The 24,801-nt window shown below is 50.9% G+C and overlaps 1 protein-coding gene across 1 annotated transcript in view; it reads left to right on the top strand.

The window, feature by feature from the left end:
- Positions 1 to 24,567, top strand: part of LOC146300319 (mannosyl-oligosaccharide 1,2-alpha-mannosidase IA) — a 115,058-nt gene extending 90,491 nt beyond the window's left edge. Inside the window, exons 5-12 of the mRNA XM_084702184.1 lie at positions 5,256 to 5,350; positions 8,804 to 8,927; positions 9,088 to 9,181; positions 10,818 to 10,933; positions 11,999 to 12,221; positions 19,378 to 19,550; positions 21,417 to 21,532; positions 22,635 to 24,567. Coding sequence (XP_084558310.1) covers positions 5,256 to 5,350; positions 8,804 to 8,927; positions 9,088 to 9,181; positions 10,818 to 10,933; positions 11,999 to 12,221; positions 19,378 to 19,550; positions 21,417 to 21,532; positions 22,635 to 22,761 — 1,068 coding nt within the window. The 3' untranslated portion in view covers positions 22,762 to 24,567. The remainder of the gene's footprint in view (positions 1 to 5,255; positions 5,351 to 8,803; positions 8,928 to 9,087; positions 9,182 to 10,817; positions 10,934 to 11,998; positions 12,222 to 19,377; positions 19,551 to 21,416; positions 21,533 to 22,634) is intronic.
- Positions 24,568 to 24,801: the final 234 nt, after the last annotated feature.

Raw genomic sequence — 24,801 nt, 5'->3', positions numbered from 1 at the left:
TGACCCACAGTTTGCGTTATCTCTCGATCTGGAACGGAAAACCCGGAGTTGGCCTCACTTCAGGGTTACCCAACTCAGGGTGTTCACTAAACCTGCTTTCTGGAATAACCCCCTGGTTGTGATGGATCACAAGATAAAGGTTTAACCCTAACCCTTTCTGGAATAACCCCCTGGTTGTGATGGATCACAAGATAAAGGTTTAACCCTAACCCTCATACAGTATACATGTTCACTTCATAGAGACTTCCTCCAGGTTTTACGTGTGTGGATTATTTCTCTGGTGTTACTCTGTTACTCTGTAACCAGCTGCCTTGTACATGAAGGTGTTTGAACAGGACCTGACACCAGACTGGTTGCTCTCACATACACAGACACACACACATACACACACAGACACAAGGATACACACACACCGACACACATACAGACACACACGCAGACACACACACAGACACAAGGATACACACACACAAACCCACACACAGACATACACAGACACCAACACGCACCTCAACAAGACACAAAAATCTAAGAAAAAGGATAAATCAATAGTTTGTGTCCCATATATTACATCTTCCTTGGTGGAGCTACACAGAGTATCTCTCTTCCTCTCTCCCTCTCTCCTTCTCTCCCTTTCTCCCTCTCTCCTTCTCTCCCTCACTCTCTCTCCCTCTCTCTCTCTGTTTCCTTCTCTCCCACTCTCTGGCAACCACCTACACTACCTGCCAAAAGTATTGGCAGTGACATGCATTTTGTGTTTGCAAAGTTTGCTGCTTCAGTTGTTGTGGTGTTGATTCACATTGTTACTGAATTATTGTGCAGAGTAATCAGATGGATCATTATTGTGCAGAGTGATCAGATGGATCATTATTATGTAGGTCTTAGCTCTCCAGTCAGACTGTAGGTCTTAGCTCTCCAGTCAGACTGTAGGTCTTAGCTCTCCAGTCAGACTGTAGGTCTTAGCCCTCCAGTCAGACTGTAAGTCTGAGCTCTCCAGTCTGACTGTAGGTCTGAGCTCTCCAGTCAGACTGTAGGTCTGAGCTCTCCAGTCTGACTGTAGGTCTGAGCTCTCCAGTCTGACTGTAGGTCTGAGCTCTCCAGTCAAACACTGGCTCCTGGATAAGGAGACTCTTTTAGCAGCTGTATTACCTGTGGTTGCGTGAATAGTCATTGTAGTAGTGCACATTTTCATAATTATTACAGCAAATGCATAATTCTCAGTTCCAATTAGCAAAATGGTCTGTTTTATTCCCACATGTTCCTGTCCTATAGATGAGTGAATGTGTTCATGAAAGGTTGGAAATCAGCGTGAATGTGACTTTATGCTTGTTATTTTCTCCTTTTTCTCTCTCTCTCCCTCTTTCCTTCCCTCTCTATCCACCACACACACACTCCCAGCTATCTGTGGAAGGGGATGTTTAGCCCTGTGTCCCCCCCTCTCTCTTCCTGGAGCGTATGGTGTCTAGGAGTAACCATGGTAACATCGCAGGGTGGGAGAGGAAGAGGAGGGAGGGAGGGAGGGAGGGAGGGAGGGAGGGAGGGAGGGAGGGAGGGAGGGAGGGAGGGAGGGAGGGAGGGAGGGAGGGAGGGAGGGAGGGAGGGAGGGAGGGAGGGAGGGAGGGAGGGAGGGAGGGAAAGAGGAGAAGGGAGAGATCCAGGGGGTTCCAGCATGTCTGTTTCAGTTCTCCACGACAAGATGATGTCCTCACATCACCTTGCTGTTTCTCTCTACTTATCTCTCTCTCTCCTTCTTTCTCTCTCTCTCTCTTTCTGTCTCTTTGTCTCTCTCTCTACTTACAGGGACATTCCCCGAGGCAAGTAGGGTGTAGTGCCTTGCCCAAGGACACAATGTCATTTGGCACGGCCAGGAATCAAACTGGCAACCTTCTGATTAATAGCCTGATTCCCTAAGCTATCTGAACCCCCTACTTCTCTCTCTCTCTCTTTACTTTTTTCTGTCTCTCCTCTCAGTAGTTTTCTTTCTCCTCTTTATAAATGTCTCTCTCCCCACCTCTGCTTCTTTCTATCTACTTGTCTGTGACTTTACTTCCCTTTATTTACATCTCTCCCTGTCTCTAGTTTTCTCCACCTCTCTCTCTACCTCTCTCTCTATCACAATGCACACACACACACACACTCCCATTCCTCCCCCACAGACACACACACACACCTGTCAGCATCCGTACAGTGTCCATCATAGACCCCTCCTCTCTCATCCTCCCCCCTCCACCTCCTCCTTCCTTTCCCCCTCCTCCTCACCACCCCTCCCTCCATCCCCCTTCCAGTCCTTCTTGGTAAACTGATGGAGACAGTGTGTGTGTGTTTGAGTGCCTGCCTGGCACAGGAGACAGATGGAGCTATGACTTGCTAGCAGCCAGTGTCGTAACCATGGCAACAGCATCCGTGCGGCAACAGGAAGCCCGTCTAGCGTTGGCCAATGGGAGGAGGGAAAGCGTTTTCATTGCTCCGCACTTCAGAACAAAACCATCGTGCTGGAACCTGTACTCATAAACACCATACAGAACACCATATCTGTAGTCTGAGGAGGGGGGGGAGAAGGTGAGTAAATGGAGAGGAGAAGGTGATAGGAGAGAAGGTGATAGGAGAGAAGGAGACAGAAGGAGAAGACAAGGTAGAAAAGGGGTGTGGAAGGAGAAGGGGGAGGTGAGAAACAGACATTGTCCTGTGAGCCACAGGATGGAGGTATGGGGGGTATATCTGGTCTCTCTGGTCTCTCTCTGGTCTATCTAGTCTCTCTCTGGTCTCTGTCTGGTCTCTCCCCAGTGTCTTTGGTCTCTCTAGTTTCCTTAGTCTCTCTGGACTCTCGGGTCTCTCTCTGGTCTCTCTCCGGACTCTGGTCTCTCTCTGGTCTTTCTCTGTTCTCTCTGGTCTCTCTAGTCTCTCTTGTTTCCCTCTAATCTCTCTCTGGTCTCTCGGCTCTCTATGGTCTCTCTATGGTCTCTTAATAGTCTCTGGTTTCTCTCTAGTGAATAGCATATCTGTCACATTCTATGTTGCTTCCATTCATTATTATTTACACAGAGAGAAAACTCAATATTACTAGGTACAGTTCATCAACACCGTCCTCTCCTGCAGCCTGAAGGATTCTGGGACACAATGTTGGTTTGATGAGCTTGTCGCTATTATGTCACAACTTCCAAAAACTTGATGAATTGTGTGTCATTTCAAGCCAGGAGTTGGTATATTCCATAATATGCCTTTGAAGAGGTGGAACTGAGTTTAGGTGTTTTTTTCTTTTCATTTTGGTGTGGGGGTTCTTTAAACATGGTTCTGATGGAAGGTCTTGTTCTGTGTTATCTGGGTGGTGCAGGCGTGATGAGCCTGGCCCGAGTGTGGAGGGACAGACTGGGGATTACACACTGTGTTAGTCCCAACACCAGCTAACACAGATGACATGACACTTGAGCCCCATACAGAAATATTAACCAAGAACAGGCAGCTTAGAAACAGCTGAATGACTACAGCCTTGTGGTAACAAAGCTCACTCTCCTCCCCTCTGCACAGCCTCCTGCACACACACACATATGCACATGCACATATGTATACACACACACACACACACACACATATATATATATATATATATATATATATATATATATATATACAAGTTCACACACACACACTAGTGTGACAGACCTTTAGTGGGTGTTTGATGAGGCAGGCAGTGCTTTGAAGCTTTCTCTGCCATCAGCACTGTTATAGCAGAGACATCTCCTCTCTCCCTCTCTCTTTTCTCTCCCTCTCTCCTCTCTCCCTCTCTCCTCTCTCCCTCTCTCTCTCCTGTCCCTCCCTTCTTTCTTCTTTCTCTACCTCTCTCTGTCTCTCTCTGTCTCTCTCTCTTTCTCTCTCTCTCTCTTTCTCTCTCTCTGTGGCTGTCAGACTTGACCCCCCCCCCCGCCCTCACACACATACTCTCTCTCACACACACATACTCTCTCTCACACACATACTCTCTCTCTCACACACACACATACTCTCTCTCTCACACATACTCTCTCTCACACACACACATACGTCCCTCACATGATTGAAGGTTAAGTCCTTCTGACATCCTCTCACACTGCTGCAGCACATCACTTCCTGTTTTCATTCAGCTGTAACCACGGCGATGTGTGGAGTGTGTGTGTGTGGTGGGTACTGAGGTCTCTGCTCTGATACTGAGGGAGGTTAATCGGGGGCAGGAGGAGATGTGTGTAACACAATACAGAGCCAGGGTCTGGGAGGAGGAGGTGGGGTAAGATCAGGTCTCACCGGGGAAGGAGCTGGGCTGGCAGCTGAACATTGGCTGTGGAGACAGACTTTCTGACTTAAAGATATCTTTATTGGGCAGTCAAAACTGCCAGCTAACCAACAGTTACACCACAATGCCATTTTCCTCTTATTCAAACAAAATATACAGAGAGGGAGATAGAGAGGGGGAAGGGGAGAGAGGGAGAGAGAGAGAGAGAGAGAGAGAGAGAGGAGAGAGAGAAAAAAGGAGTGAGAGATGGAGAGAGAGAGAGAGAGAGAGAGAGAGAGAGAGAGAGAGAGAGAGAGAGAGAGAGAAAGAGAGAGGGAGGGAGGGAGGGAGGGAGGGAGGGAGGGAGGGAGGGAGGGAGGGAGGGAGGGAGGGAGGGAGGGAGGGAGGGAGGGAGGGAGGGAGGGAGGGAGGGAGAGAGAGAGAGACAGAGAGAGAGAGAGAGAGAGAGAGAGAGAGAGAGAGAGAGACAGGTGACCTGAGGACCTGACAGGTGCTCGACCCTTTTACAGCTGCTGTCCCTGAGGGGAGGGGAAGAAGAAGTGTATGGAGAGCAGTGTAGAGGTTTAGGATATAGAGGGAGATGTTTGTGTGTATCAAGTGATGCCTAGAGAGGGAACAGTGCAGATGTACTCTCCAGATCTTTTGGGATTCGAAATAATTTTATGAAAAATTCTTTCATAGAGCAACATCCAAACTTTTTCAAAATTTCACCCGCCAAGTTTGAGATTTTGAGATTATTTTCAAAGCACAACAGGCTGCACAACAGACCTCCTTTTTGTTGTGTTCTCCTGGGTGCTGTCTCTTGGTGGTGATGGAGGTGACGCCAGGGTGCTGTGTCTTGGTGGTGATGGAGGTGACTCCAGGGTGCTGTCTCTTGGTGGTGATGGAGGTGACTCCAGGGTGCTGTCTCTTGGTGGTGGTGGAGGTGACTCCAGGGTGCTGTGTCTTGGTGGTGGTGGAGTTGTGTTGACTGTATCTTGTCTTGCTGTAGATGTTCAAGCAGAAGGTTCTGGAGCTGGGACAGAAGCTGCTTCCTGCCTTCAACACCCCCACAGGGATACCCAGGGGAGTTATCAACCTGGGCAGGTGAGACACACGCACACACACGCACACACACACAATCAGTTCTCTTTCACAGAGATGAAAATGTGGCACTGTTATTTAAAACATTTAAAAAGTTGTGTGCAGTTATATTCACACTTGAATAACTTCAAAATTATGTTTTAAATTGTGCTCATTGCTTCTGCTCTTTTATTCATATTTAATATTGCTTATTGATTGCTTATGCTGTGATTACTCGCAATTAATCACATTTTCCCCAAGCTTATTATCATCATGTAAAACACTGAATTAAATCATTTAACACAAGTATATTTTAAATAGAACATAGAGGCATCAAACATTTCCAGGGAGGGCGCCTCTGTACTGATCCGAATGGGAAATGTAGTTTTTATGTTGTATTCGCACCGGTGTTCATGTAGGGTCGCTACTGCGCTCTTGGTTTTCAGCATGGCTTGCGGTAGGACTAGGGTGACCAGACGTCAGGATTTCGTCCGGACAGTCCGGTTTTCCAGCCGTATGTCCGGTTGTGTGTCCTCCTTTTTCGCCCTTTTGACCTTTTTGACCCTTCCTGCCCACTGTTGCAATTGACCACTCGCGTAGGTTTTCAGATAATAAAAAAAAGACCTCCTTCAAAACTACGTGGAGTTCAGAACTCCACTTTGCCACTAAGAGCAGCACACAGCACAAATCGTTCACCTCCCAACCGAGTCGGATCAATGTTTCGTTCTTCTGCCAACCAAGTCTTTGGATCAATGATTCGTTCATTTGCCGGGTATGAGTCTTTGGATCATTTTTCACGTGACCTGCATAGGCTCAGTACTGCCTAGCTTGAGGAAACAGAAATAATTTGTTCATTTTGACTGGGTCTTCGGGTACGAGTCTTTGAATCATTTTTCATGTGACCTGCATAGGCTCAGAAGAAGAAACAGAAAGGATTTGTTTACTTCGTTCACTTTCACGTGACGGTTTAGTAAGACGAGAATAGTATTCGTCCACAAGTGATGATTATAGGTTTTGTTATTTTAACTAAAAAAAATTCTCGGACACGAGTAAATGAACAAATCGCTCTCTGAGACTACTCGTTACTCCCGAGTCATACTAATGATTTGTTCAAAATGAACGAATCGTTCACGAACGACACATCACTAGGGGAAAAGGCTTTAGAGCGGCATGCCGCTACAGAACGGCACAAGGATAATGCTAGTTCTGCTGGGCACTCTTCCTTAAAATCTTTTTTTGCTCCGAACACAACAGCGGAAGATAAAACAGAAGCTCATTGAGGGACTGCTGGTAGTGGCTGTAATTATGCACCAAGGCTGAATTTTGGGAAAGATACTTCAGATCCAGTAATAGGGAACCACTAAGGCCTCTATTAAAGCATCCAAAAACAGCTTATCTTCTGACCTTTAAACTGTTGACATACTAAAATGACTGATGTTATTGTCTTCATGGTCCCCCCCCCCCCCGGTCAACAACTTTTGGGGATTGTCCTCCTCTTTGACCCTTCGTCCTCCATTTTGGACCCCATGTGTCGTGTTGGACGTTAGTTTGCTTAGTTGTTCACACTGAGGGCCTCGTGTACTGACGCTTTCGCGCCCACTTCAGGCGTATTTGTTTTGCAATTTGCACATAAAAGCATGGCGAGGTATGTACAAACATGCCGCACTGAGGGAAAAGCACAGATTGCCTGTCACGGGAACTGAACATAGCAAATTGTGCTTTTCCGAGTCATGCAAATGCATTCACAGGAGAGGTCATGGGGAAAGTGGGAGTTCCCATAAAGAGATGGGAGGAGATGCGTAAAGTGCGCCTAATTATGTATTCCGCGGTATGTACAGAAACCTCCCTTGAAAGCGTGCTTCCATTTTGCGGTGAAAATGTGCTGCTTTTTAAAAGCAGGCGTAAACCAGGATGCGCATATGCCTCCTAGTGAAATGGCAGCCGTAACCCGAGCAAGACGAAGACATAGGCCAAAGGGTTTTTGCCACAAGAATCACACTGTTTAAATTGAGTGAACACAAAATCATTACGTGTTACAGATTAAGCAGTCATGCAATAGTACAGTTACTGGAAGAAATCAAAGATTACATTGAATCTCCGACTCAGCGTTCACATTCCATTCCAGCAGATGTTAAACTCTAGCCTGGCTCTGCCCTCCTACGTACTTCTGCTCTATTTGGATTTTGCTTCTGTACTCGGTCTGGCCATTCGGTACATAAGTCAGATTTTTTAGGTTGATTTTCTACCGGCGAATCAGCGAAGAGGGGGAGTGGCTGAGAACGATGACGTTGATGTTGTGCGCTAGTTTGTGTTGTAGTTCCATAATGGCGGCGGAGAGAGATGTTAGCGAAGCCATTCGGTCCGTTGTGGTAACACTGCCGAATATCTATAAACTAAAGCCGGAGCAAGAACAAGTTTTGCTGAGTTTTGTTGGTGGCCATGATGTTGTGGCCCTCCTCCCCACGGGGTTCGGGAACAGTTAAATTTTCCAGCTACGGCAGCTAGCTCTGTTATAGTAGTGGTGAAGAAATTGGCTAAGGCGAACGCTAGCGATTGGTTATGGCAGATCAGAGTGGCTCTGGGCAGATCCAATAGTTTTAAACTTCAACAGAGTACCCGTCTACAAGGAAGTCAACGCTCGTCAATGGAGCGAGGCCAGACTCTCTGTACAAATGAAATGGTCGAGAGTATGGTTAGGACCAGGCTAGTTAAACTCCCCACTACATTACAAATATTGGCATTAGGATCATTTCAAACAGTCATCCCTGTTTTGACTTTGGTGGCTGATCCATGATAGAGAGAAGGAAGCCCATTCAATTGCGGGTTTAAATGCTTGCAAACTACGGTATAGTGGGCGGAGAAAGGCGCTGTTTACCCAATGACCTGCTGGTTTTGTAAATACAACGTAAAGTGAAGTATCACAGCGTGCGTAATCTGCAGGTTAGCCATGGCGCTAATAGCGCTACGTTTGCGAATGTACGTACATGAGGCCCTGAGTGTGAAGGCTAGCTAGCTTGATCGCTAGCCAGGCTGTTACAGTGCAGGACAGATGCAGTAGGCTATCTCAGGACGCAGCCTATGAGGTTTATCCGAGTCATGATTATTAGTAGTTGAAATCTTTCTACAAAAAGAGGAATAAACGTATCCTGTTGCAAATAATGGTTTGAACATTTTCGGGTTCTTGCGTTATGGTCTTGCGTTAATAGCGCTAAATTATTTTTTATGCGTTAAACATTTCAAATTAATTGCTAAGATTGACACAATAACTTTCCCAGCCCTAATATATATACAGTACCAGTTAAAAGTTATAGCTGCATATTTATCTTCTCAGGAGTCCGTATGTGATTGTTGTGGGAGGGAAGAGGGAAGACTCCTTCCCTCCTCCCATTTCTATATGTGTGTGTGGGTGCGGTGTGTGTGAGTGTGTGTGTGTGTGTGTGTGTGGTGCTCACCAGGTGCGGTGTGTGTGTGTTGCAGTGGGACCAGCTGGAGCTGGGGTTGGGCCTCGGCAGGGAGCAGCATCCTGGCTGAGTTTGGGACTCTGCATCTGGAGTTCCTCCACCTGTCTCAGCTGTCAGGAAACCCCGTCTACACAGAGAAGGTCTCAACTACACTACCCACAATGCCCCGCCACAAACACTTGCACGATGACGCTGCCATATAAGGGATGGATCTTAATGTGTATGTCAGAATCATGTGTAGATGTGTGCTGCTGGCAGCTGTCTGAGGCTGTGTGTGTGTGTGTGTGTGTGTGTGTACAGGTGATGAACATCAGGAAGCTTCTGAACAGGATGGAGAAACCCCATGGCCTCTACCCCAACTTCCTGAGTCCGGTCACTGGCAGCTGGGTGCAGCGTGAGTACCCCAGAACCCTTCTGAGAGACACACCTGGCCCACCCTTCACACACAGACCTGCCCCCCCCACACACACACACTGTCTCCAGTTTACCTCAGGCTTGGTAAGAACGTGTTGTTAGGATGTAGGGAACGTGTGGTTAAAACGGGAGTGTGGAATACTCATAGCTCAGATCAGGTTCCTTCAGGACTCAGCATCTTCCAGTCCTCAGTAAAGTACCCTTCCAGACAGTCCTCAGTAAAGTACCCTTCCAGACAGTCCTCAGTAGAGCACCCTTCCAGACAGTCCTCAGTAGAGCACCCTTACAGACAGTCCTCAGTAGAGCACCCTTACAGACAGTCCTCAGTAGAGCACCCTTACAGACAGTGTCTCAGAAGAGCAACCTTCCAGACAGTCCTCAGAAGAGCACCCTTACAGACAGTCCTCAGAAGAGCAACCTTCCAGACAGTCCTCAGAAGAGCACCCTTCCAGACAGTCCTCAGTAGAGCACCCTTCCAGACAGTCCTCAGTAGAGCACCCTTACAGACAGTCCTCAGTAGAGCACCCTTACAGACAGTCCTCAGTAGAGCACCCTTACAGACAGTCCTCAGTAGAGCACCCTTCCAGACAGTCCTCAGTAGAGCACCCTTACAGACAGTCCTCAGTAGAGCACCCTTCCAGACAGTCCTCAGTAGAGCACCCTTACAGACAGTCCTCAGTAGAGCACCCTTACAGACAGTCCTCAGTAGAGCACCCTTCCAGACAGTCCTCAGTAGAGCACCCTTCCAGACAGTCCTCAGTAGAGCACCCTTCCAGACAGTCCTCAGTAGAGCACCCTTACAGACAGTCCTCAGTAGAGCACCCTTCCAGACAGTCCTCAGTAGAGCACCCTTACAGACAGTCCTCAGAAGAGCAACCTTCCAGACAGTCCTCAGTAGAGCACCCTTCCAGACAGTCCTCAGTAGAGCACCCTTACAGACAGTCCTCAGAAGAGCAACCTTCCAGACAGTCCTCAGAAGAGCACCCTTCCAGACAGTCCTCAGTAGAGCACCCTTACAGACAGTCCTCAGAAGAGCACCCTTCCAGACAGTCCTCAGTAGAGCACCCTTCCAGACAGTCCTCAGAAGAGCAACCTTCCAGACAGTCCTCAGTAGAGCACCCTTCCAGACAGTCCTCAGTAGAGCACCCTTACAGACAGTCCTCAGTAGAGCACCCTTACAGACAGTCCTCAGAAGAGCAACCTTCCAGACAGTCCTCAGTAGAGCACCCTTCCAGACAGTCCTCAGTAGAGCACCCTTACAGACAGTCCTCAGAAGAGCAACCTTCCAGACAGTCCTCAGAAGAGCACCCTTCCACACAGTCCTCAGTAGAGCACCCTTCCAGACAGTCCTCAGAAGAGCACACCTCCAGTACATGAAGCCTGTTTACTCAACATCCCTATTCCCCTCAGTCATCATCCAAAGATGACTTGGCTGCAGGGACAGAGCCAGCCTGCTGGAGAGTCAACAGACCCCCTCCGCTGCCCTCAGCCTGGCCTCACACACAGGAACACACACCACTGGCCCTGAATTTAAATCCTGTTTGAGCGACTGATTCAGTTTCCAGGGAGCGGCAGAGTAACGTGTTTAGAGGAGTGACGGCTTGTCTCTGTCTCAGACCACGTGTCTGTGGGGGGCCTGGGGGACAGCTTCTACGAGTATCTCATCAAATCATACCTGATGTCAGACAAGACGGACCAAGAGGCCAAGACCATGTACTACACTGCTCTGGAGGTAGGTATTGTTCACTCTCACCCGGGGGGGGAAGGAGGTGTCTGGGGGGGGGGCGGGGGCAGGAGAGGGGAGGGGAGGGGGGAGAGGGGGGGCTGGAGAGAGAAGGAGAGAAGAGTGATCCTATCTGGTCATTTTTCATCAAAATGTCAGGAATAAATTATGTCTCATACTGATATGAACGAAAAAACACACAAACAAGCACACCCTAACTCCAGGTAGTAAACTCTGAGATGCTACTCAACACCTCAGCAGAAACTCTCTCTCTCCCCTTCTCTCTCTCTCCCCTTCTCTCTCTCTCTCTCTCTTTCTCTCTCTCTCTCTCTCTCTCTCTCTCTCTCTCTCTCTCTCTCTCTCTCTCTCTCTCTCTCTCTCTCTCTCTCTCTCTCTGTCCCTCTCTCTCACTCTCTCTCTCTTTCTTTGCAGCAGATTTATGTCTCTCGCCCCAGATAGAATGGAATCTCAATGAGCCTTGACTTCAGTTCTCCATAGAGCAGGCCCATGTGTTTTTCTGTACATAAACCATGCCATAGGCAGAGCCAGCTGCAGGGTCCACTGTGCTGTTGTTGTGTCTAGGCTGAGGTAGCTCTGTGCTCCTGCTGTAACAGGCAGGAGATGTGCTGTGTTAGATATCTGTGCTCCTGCTGTAACAGGCAGGAGATGTGCTGTGTTAGATATCTGTGCTCCTGCTGTAACAGGCAGGAGATGTGCTGTGTTAGATATCTGTGCTCCTGCTGTAACAGGCAGGAGATGTGCTGTGTTAGATATCTGTGTTCCTGCTGTAACAGGCAGGAGATGTGCTGTGTTAGATATCTGTGTTCCTGCTGTAACAGGCAGGAGATGTGCTGTGTTAGATATCTGTGCTCCTGCTGTAACAGGCAGGAGATGTGCTGTGTTAGATATCTGTGTTCCTGCTGTAACAGGCAGGAGATGTGCTGTGTTAGATATCTGTGTTCCTGCTGTAACAGGCAGGAGATGTGCTGTGTTAGATATCTGTGTTCCTGCTGTAACAGGTCAGGTGTTACCCCCCCACCCTTATCCACCCCTCCCCCTCTACCCCCCACCCAGGCCATTGAGGCTAACCTGGTGCAGAAGTCAGTGGGGGGTCTCACCTACATGGCAGAGTGGAGGGGGGGTATCCTGGACCACAAGATGGGGCACCTGGCCTGCTTCTCTGGGGGCATGGTGGGGCTGGGGGCAGACGACGCAGACAAGCCCCAGAAGAGGCAGCACTACCTGGACCTGGCCGCTGAGATCACACACACCTGCCACGAGAGCTACGCACGCTCAGGTGAGCACACACACACCTCCTACACTCACACACCTCTCACACACACACACCTCCTACACACACACACCTCTCACACACACACACCTCCTACACACACACACACCTCCTACACACACACACGCCTCCTACACACACACACCTCCTACACACACACACCTCTCACACACACACACCTCCTACACACACACACCTCTCACACACACACGCCTCCTACACACACACACCTCCTACACACACACACCTCCTACACACACACACCTCTCACACACACACGCCTCCTACACACACACACCTCTCACACACACACACACACCTCCTACAGACACACACACCTCCTACACACACACACCTCTCACACACACACACACACCTCCTACACACACACACCTCCTACACACACACACCTCTTACACACACACGCCTCCTACACACACACACCTCTCACACACACACACACACCTCCTACACACACACACCTCCTACACACACACACCTCTCACACACACACGCCTCCTACACACACACACTTCTCACACACACACACACACCTCCTACAGACACACACACCTCCTACACACACACACCTCTCACACACCTCCTACACACACACCTCCTACACACACACCTCCTACACACACCTCCTACACACACACCTCTCACACACACACACACACCTCCTACACACACACACACCTCCTACACACACACACACCTCTCACACACACACACCTCCTACACACACACACACACCTGCTACACACACACCTGCTACACACACACCTCTCCCACACACACACCTGCTACACACACACCTCTCCTACACACACACCTCTCCCACACACACACCTGCTACACACACACCTCTCCTACACACACACCTGCTACACACACACCTGCTACACACACACCTCTCCTACACACACACCTGCTACACACACACCTGCTACACACACACCTGCCATGTGAGTGAGTCCCTCTCAGGTGACTGTAGTGAGCTGTTGCTGTCATGATGTTTCATCCATATTCAGTTCTCATTGTCTCACCCGCAGATGATCATTTCATAGTTCCGCTTGTATAAGCTGTTCGAATGCCTGGAAATCACACTGTTTTTTTTACGGTTCCACTACATAACGTTCTTATTTTGGGGGGGGTGGTGAACTTGGTGGTGTAGAAAATCAGAAATAGAGTTGGAGAAAATTAGAAGGCTTCAGGCGTTTTGATTTCTTGCTGAGAGCAGGGAGAATGTTCTAGAGTTTGGGATTTAGAAGCAGGAAGGGTGATCCAGCTGGAGCTAACGAAATGCCATGTGTCTCTGTGGTGTGGAATAACAGTGCTCCTCAGGCTGGGAGGAGCTCTCATACTCTGTGGTAGGCGGTAGAAAGAGTCTCAGTTTTGTAATTGAAGATAGAGGAGGAGAGGGGAGAGAGAGAGATAGAGAGGGAGAGAGAGAGAGAGAGAGAGAGAGAGAGAGATAGAGAGGGAGGGAGGGAGGGAGAGAGAGAGATAGAGAGGGAGGGAGGGATGGAGGGAGGGAGAGAGAGAGATAGAGAGGGAGGGAGAGGGAGGGAGGGTAGAGAGAGAGATAGAGAGGGAGGGAGGGATGGAGGGAGGGAGAGAGAGAGATAGAGAGGGAGGGAGAGGGAGGGAGGGTAGAGAGAGAGATAGAGAGGGAGGGAGGGATGGAGGGAGGGAGAGAGAGAGATAGAGAGGGAGGGAGAGGGAGGGAGGGTAGAGAGAGAGAGAGGGAGGGAGGGATGGAGGGAGGGAGAGAGAGAGATGGAAAGGGAGGGAGGGAGGGAGGGAGGGATGGAGGGAGGGAGAGAGAGAGATAGAGAGGGAGGGAGAGGGAGGGAGGGATGGAGAGAGGGAGAGAGAGAGAGAGAGAGGGAGGGAGGGAGGGAGAGAGAGAGAGAGAGAGGGAGGGAGGGAGGGAGAGAGAGAGATAGAGAGGGAGGGATGGAGGGAGGGAGAGAGAGAGATAGAGAGAGAGATAGAGAGAGAGGGAGGGTAGAGAGAGAGATAGAGAGAGAGGGATGGAGGGAGGGAGAGAGAGAGATAGAGAGGGAGGGATGGAGGGAGGGAGAGAGAGAGATAGAGAGAGAGATAGAGAGAGAGGGAGGGTAGAGAGAGAGATAGAGAGAGAGGGAGGGAGGGAGGGAGGGAGATGGAAAGGGAGGAGACACAAGCTACTCTCCCCCACAGTGTCTCAAATGGTAACCAGGGGTGACCAGTGGTAACCAGGGTGACTGGAGGCCACGCCCTGTCTGTGTTGAATCTAGCATCTGATGAGGAGGGCTTGATATAGTCATGCTTCCATTCCCCTTCCACCCTCCCCTGCTTCCATTCCCCTTCCACCCTCCCCTGCTTCCATTCCCCTTCCACCCTTCCCTGCTTCCATTCCCCTTCCACCCTCCCCTGCTTCCATTCCCCTTCCACCCTCCCTGTCTCCCCCGACCTCCCCCTGCCAGCCAGCCTGTTGCTGTGCTGGCAGGGGGCCAGCAGAGCGCTGTGAGAAGCAGCTTTCTTTTAGACATGGCTGAGTGGCCTCCTCCCCACGATGCTCAGCAGATCTCCCCTTCCAGGACGAGTCACCCTCCACAAGCTGCTACCCTTCCTCGTGAGCACCAAGCAGCTTTTAACAACAACACTAACTCAGGCTAATGGAATCAACTGAAAAAATAAGAATAGTTTTGCGGATAGTTTTAAGATTCCAGAGGAGTGATGACTCATACAGAGTTCAGGACAGAGAGGGAGACAGACAGGGGAGCAGGGGAGATTACTGCTCTGGGCCCAGACAGAGGCAGACAGAGGCAGACAGAGGCAGGCCGAGGCAGACAGAGGCAGACAGAGGCAGGCTGAGGCAGACAGAGGCAGACAGAGGCAGGCCGAGGCAGGCCGAGGCAGACAGAGTCAGAGAGAGGCAGGCTGAGGCAGACAGAGGCAGACAGAGGCAGGCCGAGGCAGACAGAGGCAGGCCGAGGCAGACAGAGGCAGACAGAGGCAGGCCGAGGCAGGCCGAGGCAAACAGAGGCAGGCCGAGGCAGGCCGAGGCAAACAGAGGCAGGCCGAGGCAGACAGAGGCAGACCGAGGCAGGCCGAGGCAGGCTGAGGCAGACTGAGGCAGACTGAGGCAGAAGACTACAGACGTGACCAGAGTCTCTTCTCCTTGGAGGGGAGCTGAATCCTGAATCCTGTTGTTACTCAGGAGGGAATCCTTATGGCCCTCCCACACCACATTCCTGAAACACAAACACATATTACCCCTGATCACCTACCCCAGATCACCTACCCCTGATCATCTAACCCTGATCATCTACCCCTGATCACCTACCCCTGAATATCTACCCCAGATCACCTACCCCTAATCACCTACCCCAGATCACCTACCCCTGATCATCTACCCCTGATCACCTACCCCAGATCACCTACCCCTGATCATCTACCCCTGATCATCTACCCCTAATCACCTACCCCTGATCACCTACCCCAGATCACCTACCCCTGATCATCTACCCCTGATCACCTACCCCAGATCACCTACCCCTGATCATCTACCCCTGATCATCTACCCCTAATCACCTACCCCAGATCACCTACCCCTGATCACCTACCCCTGATCATCTACCCCTGATCACCTACCCCTGATCATCTACCCCTGATCATCTACCCCTGATCATCTACCCCTGATCACCTACCCCTGATCATCCACCCCTGATCACCTACCCCAGATCACCTACCCCTGATCATCTACCCCTGATCATTTACCCCTGATCATCTACCCCAGATCACCTACCCCAGATCACCTACCCCTGATCATCTACCCCTAATCATCTACCCCAGATCATCTACCCCAGATCATCTACCCCAGATAACCTTCTCCAGATTACCTACTCCAGATTAACTACCCCAGAAACTTTCTCCAGACAACATACAAAAGACACATACTACACCGGATAAACTACATATGATAACCAAACTACCCCTGATAACCAAACTACCCCTGAAAACCAAACTACCCCTGATAACCTGTGCTAGATAACCTACAGAAGACACACACAACACTAGATAACCAACCTACACCAGATAATTCACACACTACACCAACCAGATACACCAACATCTTCTCCTCTCTGATGTCAGAGCAGCCCTCTCTCCTCTCTGATGTCAGAGCAGCCCTCTGTCCTCTCTGATGTCAGAGCAGCCCTCTCTCCTCTCTGATGTCAGAGCAGCCCTCTCTCCTCTCTGATGTCAGAGCAGCCCTCTGTCCTCTCTGATGTCAGAGCAGCCCTCTCTCCTCTCTGATGTCAGAGCAGCCCTCTGTCCTCTCTGATGTCTGAGCAACCCTCTCTCCTCTCTGATGTCAGAGCAGCCCTCTCTCCTCTCTGATGTCAGAGCAGCCCTCTCTCCTCTCTGATGTCAGAGCAGCCCTCTCTCCTCTCTGATGTCAGAGCAGCCCTCTGTCCTCTCTGATGTCAGAGCAGCCCTCTGTCCTCTCTGATGTCAGAGCAGGCCTCTGTCCTCTCTGATGTCAGAGCAGCCCTCTCTCCTCTCTGATGTCAGAGCAGCCCTCTGTCCTCTCTGATGTCAGAGCAGCCCTCTGTCCTCTCTGATGTCAGAGCAGCCCTCTGTCCTCTCTGATGTCAGAGCAGCCCTCTGTCCTCTCTGATGTCAGAGCAGCCCTCTGTCCTCTCTGATGTCAGAGCAGCCCTCTGTCCTCTCTGATGTCAGAGCAGCCCTCTGTCCTCTCTGATGTCAGAGCAGCCCTCTCTCCTCTCTGATGTCAGAGCAGCCCTCTGTCCTCTCTGATGTCAGAGCAGCCCTCTCTCCTCTCTGATGTCAGAGCAGCCCTCTCTCCTCTCTGATGTCAGAGCAGCCCTCTGTCCTCTCTGATGTCAGAGCAGCCCTCTGTCCTCTCTGATGTCAGAGCAGCCCTCTCTCCTCTCTGATGTCAGAGCAGCCCTCTGTCCTCTCTGATGTCAGAGCAGCCCTCTCTCCTCTCTGATGTCAGATCAGCCCTCTGTCCTCTCTGATGTCTCCCACAGTCCGGCTCCCCTGCAGGTGCAACACACCAGCACACACCATGGATTTGTTTCTGTTCCATCACAACAGCCAATTACACCACAGGACAGCCCGCCGGGAGACAGGCGCAGCCAATAATCACACGCCGACTCGGCTGTATCTGATTGGCCGTGTTGAGAATCGATGGTGTTCTCAACAACACAGGTTATCTATCGGTGATGTGGTTTGTTCGAATTAGCAAAAGTATTCCAGATACATAAGCCCAGGCATGCCTCAGGGGGGAGGAGTTTAGCGGCTCAGCGCTGTGGAAACAGTAAACAAGTCTCGCAGTTGAGAAATACAGTCTAGTCTGTCTGCATTAGGGAAACACTGTCAAGTCTAGTCTGGATGTGAGGTTATCTCTCCCAGGGTGCAGTGAAATACGTTTACACTCTTTAAACTGTCGCTGAGCAATAGTTTCCTTGTTTGACTGGTTGTTCATTACCCTGACCACACAGACGCAACACACACACACTCACACACACAGGCACACACACACACAAGCAAACACAGAGACACAAACACCCACGTCAATAGTAACATAATGAGTTGGCAGTATCTGAGGTCGTTTAAGGCAGACCCAGTGGGCCGAGTGTCTGTCTTAGTTTGTTATTTCTGAGTGATTCTCCATTGCTGCTGGGCACGGCCGCTCACAGTCCCACTTCTCCAGGCAGTGACCACAGAGACCTTGCTGCCCAGAAGCTCATTTATCAGCTCCTGTTCCTACACAGCTCCCTGGCCACTGCACATTCCTGGGCCAGCAGCAGCTCTGGGCCATAGCACAATGGATTCCCAATCCCTGCTTGTTTTGTTCTGTTCTGGCCTGTCAGCCTGTATAGAAGACACAACACTAGAGCAGATGTCCGTGTTTGAGAGCCTGCTAGTTAGCTGGAGAAGCTAGGTAGAGAAGCTAATTAGCTGGAGCAGGGAGCGAGAGCAGGTAGGTAGAACAGTTAGGCAGATAGGCAGTTGACTAGTGCATTTGTTTTATTGTAGACAGTATTTATTACAGGTTTAGAATATGTATTCTAGGTTTAGATAGGCTGCAAGAGGAGCAGGGCCAAATCATTCCAATGTTCCTGTACTTGTAACAAATGGCAAACAATGGTTAAACTATTGTGATGTGTGTGTGTGTGTGTGTGTGCTCGTGCGTGTTTGTGTGTGTGTGCCAGACTCATCTTATTTGGTGTTTTAGTTACTCTAGGTTATTTTTCATGTTGTATCATTTACAAATAACTGGTCATGAAGAACATTTTCCACAAATATGAATGTTTTGCTATCTGCTAGTGACAAAGCCCTCTCTCTCTCCTCTGCTAGTGACAGAGCCCTCTCTCTCTCCTCTGCTAGTGACAGAGCCCTCTCTCTCTCCTCTGCTAGTGACAGAGCCCCCTCTCTCTCCTCTGCTAGTGACAGAGCCCTCTCTCTCTCCTCTGCTAGTGACAGAGCCCTCTCTCTCTCCTCTGCTAGTGACAGAGCCCCCTCTCTCTCCTCTGCTAGTGACAGAGCCCTCTCTCTCTCCTCTGCTAGTGACAGAGCCCTCTCTCTCTCCTCTGCTAGTGACAGAGCCCTCTCTCTCTCCTCTGCTAGTGACAGAGCCCTCTCTCTCTCCTCTGCTAGTGACAGAGCCCTCTCTCTCTCCTCTGCTAGTGACAGAGCCCTCTCTCTCTCCTCTGCTAGTGACAAAGCCCTCTCTCTCTCCTCTGCTAGTGACAGAGCCCCCTCTCTCTTCTCTGCTAGTGACAGAGCCCTCTCTCTCTCCTCTGCTAGTGACAGAGCCCTCTCTCTCTCCTCTGCTAGTGACAGAGCCCTCTCTCTCTCCTCTGCTAGTGACAGAGTCCTCTCTCTCTCCTCTGCTAGTGACAAAGCCCTCTCTCTCTCCTCTGCTAGTGACAGAGCCCTCTCTCTCTCCTCTGCTAGTGACAGAGCCCCCTCTCTCTTCTCTGCTAGTGACAGAGCCCTCTCTCTCTCCTCTGCTAGTGACAGAGCCCTCTCTCTCTCCTCTGCTAGTGACAGAGCCCTCTCTCTCTCCTCTGCTAGTGACAGAGCCCTCTCTGTCTCCTCTGCTAGTGACAGAGCCCTCTCTCTCTCCTCTTTCCAGCCACCAAGCTGGGTCCAGAGGCATTCCGGTTCGATGGCGGTGCTGAGGCGACCGCCACCCGTCTGAGTGACAGATACTACATCCTGAGGCCAGAGGTCATCGAGAGCTACATGTACATGTGGCGCCTGACCCACGACCCCAAGTACCGAGAGTGGGGCTGGGAGGCGGTGGAGGTGAGTGGGGGAGGGCAGGGGGAGCAGGGCGGGGGAGCGAGAGCAGGGCGGGGTAGGGAGAGCAGGGCGGGGTAGCGAGAGCAGGGCGGGGTAGGGAGAGCAGGGTAGGGAGAGCAGGGCAGGGGGAGCAGGGCGGGGTAGGGCAGGGGGAGCAGGGTAGGGAGAGCAGGGCGGGGCAGGGAGAGCAGGGCGGGGCAGGGCAGGGGGAGCAGGGCAGGGAGAGCAGGGCAGGGGGAGCAGGGCGGGGAGAGCAGGGCAGGGGGAGCAGGGCAGGGGGAGCAGGGCGGGGCAGGGAGAGCAGGGCAGGGTAGGAGGAGTAGGGCTGGGCATGGAGAGCAGGGCAGGGGGAGCAGGGCAGGGCAGGGAGAGCAGGGCAGGGCAGGGGGAGCAGGGCAGGGGGAGCAGGGCGGGGAGAGCAGGGCAGGGGGAGCAGGGCAGGGGGAGCAGGGCGGGGCAGGGAGAGCAGGGCAGGGTAGGAGGAGTAGGGCTGGGCATGGAGAGCAGGGCAGGGGGAGCAGGGCAGGGCAGGGAGAGCAGGGCAGGGTAGGAGGAGTAGGGCTGGCAGGGAGAGCAGGGCAGGGGGAGCAGGGCAGGGCAGGGAGAGCAGGGCAGGGTAGGAGGAGTAGGGCTGGGTAGGAAGAGCAGGGCAGGGTAGGAGGAGTAGGGCTGGCAGGGAGAGCAGGGCAGGGGGAGCAGGGCAGGGCAGGGAGAGCAGGGCAGGGTAGGAGGAGTAGGGCTGGGTAGGAAGAGCAGGGCAGGGTAGGAGGAGTAGGGCTGGCAGGGAGAGCAGGGCAGGGGGAGCAGGGCAGGGAGAGCAGGGCAGGGGGAGCAGGGCGGGGAGAGCAGGGCAGGGGGAGCAGGGCGGGGCAGGCAGAGCAGGGCAGGGTATGAGGAGTAGGGCTGGGCATGGAGAGCAGGGCAGGGGGAGCAGGGCAGGGCAGGGAGAGCAGGGCAGGGTAGGAGGAGTAGGGCTGGCAGGGAGAGCAGGGCAGGGGGAGCAGGGCAGGGCAGGGAGAGCAGGGCAGGGTAGGAGGAGTAGGGCTGGGTAGGAAGAGCAGGGCAGGGTAGGAGGAGTAGGGCTGGCAGGGAGAGCAGGGCAGGGGGAGCAGGGCAGGGCAGGGAGAGCAGGGCAGGGTAGGAGGAGTAGGGCTGGGTAGGAAGAGCAGGGCAGGGTAGGAGGAGTAGGGCTGGGCAGGGAGAGCAGGGCAGGGTAGGAGGAGTAGGGCGGGGCAGGGGGCGCAGGGCTGGGCATGAGCATGTGTTAAGCGTGTATGAAGCGTGTGTTAAGCATGTATTAAGCATGTATTATGTGTGTGTTAAGTATGTGTTAAGCATGTATTAAGCATGTATTAAGTGTGTGTAAAGCATGTATTAAGCGTGTGTTAAGCATGTATTAAGCGTGTATTAAGCGTGTGTTAAGCATGGGTTAAGTGTGTGTTAAGCGTGTATGAAGCGTGTATGAAGCGTGTGTTAAGTGTGTGTTGTGTGTGTTAAGTGTTTGTTAAGCGTGTGCTAAGCGTATATGGAGCGTGTGTTAAGCGTGTATTAAGCATGTGTTAAGCGTGTGTGAAGCGAATGTTAAGTGTCTATTAAGTGTGTGTTAAGGGTGTGTTAAGCATGTTTTAAGCATGTATTATGTGTGTGTTAAGCATGTGTTAAGCATGTATTAAGCATGTGTTAAGCATGTGTTAAGCATGTGTTAAGCGTGTATGAAGCGTGTGTTAAGCATGGGTTAACCGTGTGTTAAGCGTGTATGAAGCGTGTGTTAAGTGTGTGTTAAGTGTGTGTTAGCGTGTATAATGCATGTGTTAAGCATGTGTTAAGTGTGTGTTAAGCGTGTGTTAAGCGTGTCCATGGTGTCTCCAGGCGCTGGAGAAGCACTGCAGGGTGGAGAGCGGCTTCTCTGGGATCAGAGACGTGTACTCCTCCTCCGCCAGCCACGACAACATGCAGCAGAGCTTCTTCCTGTCAGAAACTCTCAAGTAGGTCCCCACACACACACCATACACACACCATACACACACCATTCACACACACACCATACACACTCACACCATACACACACACACACACTTATGAGGTGTAATACGTGTCACTGGTTAACATGCAAAGTGCTCAGTGCGCCTGCATATACCTGCGCCATGATATCAACCCTCTGAACGCACGTGAGAACTTGACTTACAGTGGACACACAGGCGTTAACACACACAGGCGTTCACACACACAGGCGTTCACTTTCGGACGAGTAGGGAAAACTCTGCGCTTTTTGTGTTGAGGATGTTCATTGTGGCAAAGAATGAATTTGGAAACAGTGATCCTTTGATGTAGGCTGACCCATGCCTAAAGGGCTCACGTCTAGGCGGGCTGGTGTACGCAGGTGTTCATATCCCTGCCTATACGCACGCCTTATCAAATATAATATGCACAATTTACGCTTGTTTATACGTACACCTAATTATCACAGTGTAAGGTGTTTGCTCCAACTCTCCAGAGTAGCCAACACGTACTTCCCCAGTATCAGGTACGCGGTGAACGCCCTGAGTGCAGCTACGCTGACTCTGATCACACCCCATACCTCCACACACTACACACACACTACACACACACTACACGCCATACACTCTCACACACACACACCTACACACACTACACACACACTACACGCCATACACTCTCACACACACACACCTACACACACTACGCACACACTACACACCATACACTCTCACACACACACCTATACACAATACACACACACTACACACCATACACTCTCACACACACACACCTACACACACACTACACGCCATACACTCTCACACACACACACCTATACACACTACACACACACTACACGCCATACACTCTCACAAACACACCATTTACACACATACCATACACACAACATACACACACACCATTTACACACACACACACACACACACACACACAAAGTATCTATTTGTGTTACTGTCTCTTACACTTTTTTTTATCACTGTTCCCCTCTCCACCCCCCCTCCACCCCTACCCCCCCCCTCCACCCCTCTCCACCCCCCCACACCCTTCTCCCCTCTCCCCCCCCAGATATCTGTACCTCCTCTTCTCAGATGATGACCTGCTGCCGCTGGAGGACTGGGTGTTCAACACAGAGGCTCACCCCCTCCCTGTGATCCGCCAGGCCTGCCTGCAGGAGGCCCCTGCAGCAGCATAGACTCACACTCATACACACACACACACACACACACACACACACACTCATACACACTCATACACACACACACATACCAACACACTGCAGGTCCCGTGTCACCATGACCCTGTGTCACCATGACCCTGTGTCACCATGGTGACACCATGACCCTGTGTCACCATGGTGACACCATGACCCTGTGTCACCATGACCCTGTGTCACCATGGTGACACCATGACCCTGTGTCACCATGGTGACACCATGACCCTGTGTCACCATGACCCTGTGTCACCATGGTGACACCATGACCCTGTGTCACCATGACCCTGTGTCACCATGGTGACACCATGACCCTGTGTCACCATGACCCTGTGTCACCATGACCCTGTGTCACCATGGTGACACCATGACCCTGTGTCACCATGGTGTTATCATGGCCGTGTGTCACCATGGCCCTGTTATGGACTCTTCATTCCTTTCCAGTAAAGGATCTTGTTGTATACGCTGTGATTGTATATCCCTGAGCCCACACATCCTGCCCAAACGACTTTTATTGTGGACAATCAAACGAACATGACTTTCATGAACAGATTAAAAGAGCACCTTTGTTTCCTGTCTGTCCTCTGTGAGGAACACCAGTAACTGCAGACCCAGATGTTTGGGAGAAGGGTTGGGCTTGTGAACACCAGTAACTGCAGACCCAGATGTTTGGGAGAAGGGTTGGGCTTGTGAAAGAAAATGAGAGAGGTTTCATTTGTTTTTTTCACTCCCCCTGGAGAAATGAAGATCTTTCTCTTGATCTTGCCGTTGCTTTCTATGCGGGTGTGTGTGTGTGTATATGTGTGTGTATATATGTGTGTGTGTATGCGTGTGTATGCGTGTGTATGCGTGTGTATGCGTGTGTATGCTTGTGTATGCGTGTCTATGTGTGTGTGTTCTCTTTGACCAAAGTTTCCTTTGTGTTGGTGTTTCTCCTTCTTATAACAGATGTTTCTACGAGAGGTGAGACCAACAGCAAGCAGTACTAATGAACATCTAATGTAGAAAATGTGTATAAATTAAAATCATGAAATCCCCCAGATAAACCGTGAGCACCCTGTTCCTGGTCAAACAGAAACCGACGGCATATGGAGAAAAGATCAAATGGTGAACACTGAAGTGATTTAACATCTATAGGGACCATTCTTAGCTAACGTTTATTTTGTTTACGGGACAACTCTTTTTCTTAAATTGTCTCCACCATCTTTAATTTTAAGCTACATTTCCTGTTTGGTGACTCCGAGACCAGGCTGGCCATGCTGTCTATCAGGCTGGCTATCAGGCTGGCTATCAGGCTGTCTATCAGGCTGGCTATAAGGCTGGATATCAGGCTGGATATCAGGCTGGCTAGTTAGGCTGAATATCAGGCTGTCTAGTCAGGCTGGCTAGTCAGGCTGGCTAGTCAGACGGACGCAGTAGACTGTTGGTTTTTCCAAGATGGCGGCGCTCATGGCTGAGAGCCAGCATGGCAAATGTAAACAGAGGCTGCTGCATGTGGTGCAGGAGAGGGAGGTGTTCCTACCTGGGGCCCAGAGACCCTGAAGACACCTCTGTCTTTTTGGATCTTTCTTCTTATTACTTTATTATTGTTGGGGATATTTTCTTTCTTTATTTTTTTGCTTCCCTCAGGTGTTTCTGTAAAATATGAAATGGTTTGATTTTGATGCTAGTTACTGTTGATATTAATTATTGTTATTTCTTCTTACTGTTGATTTGACTTATCTTTCATTGTTAAATATTTTCAAAAATTGATAAAAGACCTGTGCAACTTTGTACATTTAAACCACATGCAGTGCTGTCTTCTTTTATTAACTGTCCTAAATGGGGGAGGAGGAGAGCAGGGGAGGGGAAGGGGAAGGGAGAGGAGGAGAGGAGCAGGGGAGGGGAAGGGGAGGAGGGGGGGAGCAGGGGAGGGGGAGGGGAAGGGAGAGGAGAAGAGGGGAGGCTGTAATCCATCTCTCTCTCTTCCTGCTGCCGTTACCATACCAGTCCACCTTACCAACCCCCCCTCTCCTCCCCCAT

This window comes from Hypomesus nipponensis, chromosome 2 (assembly GCF_054491055.1).
Source record: "Hypomesus nipponensis isolate SF chromosome 2, ASM5449105v1, whole genome shotgun sequence".
NCBI lineage: Eukaryota > Metazoa > Chordata > Actinopteri > Osmeriformes > Osmeridae > Hypomesus > Hypomesus nipponensis.
Note: the sequence above shows the minus strand (reverse complement) of the source record. Positions and strands in the feature narration are given on the sequence as shown.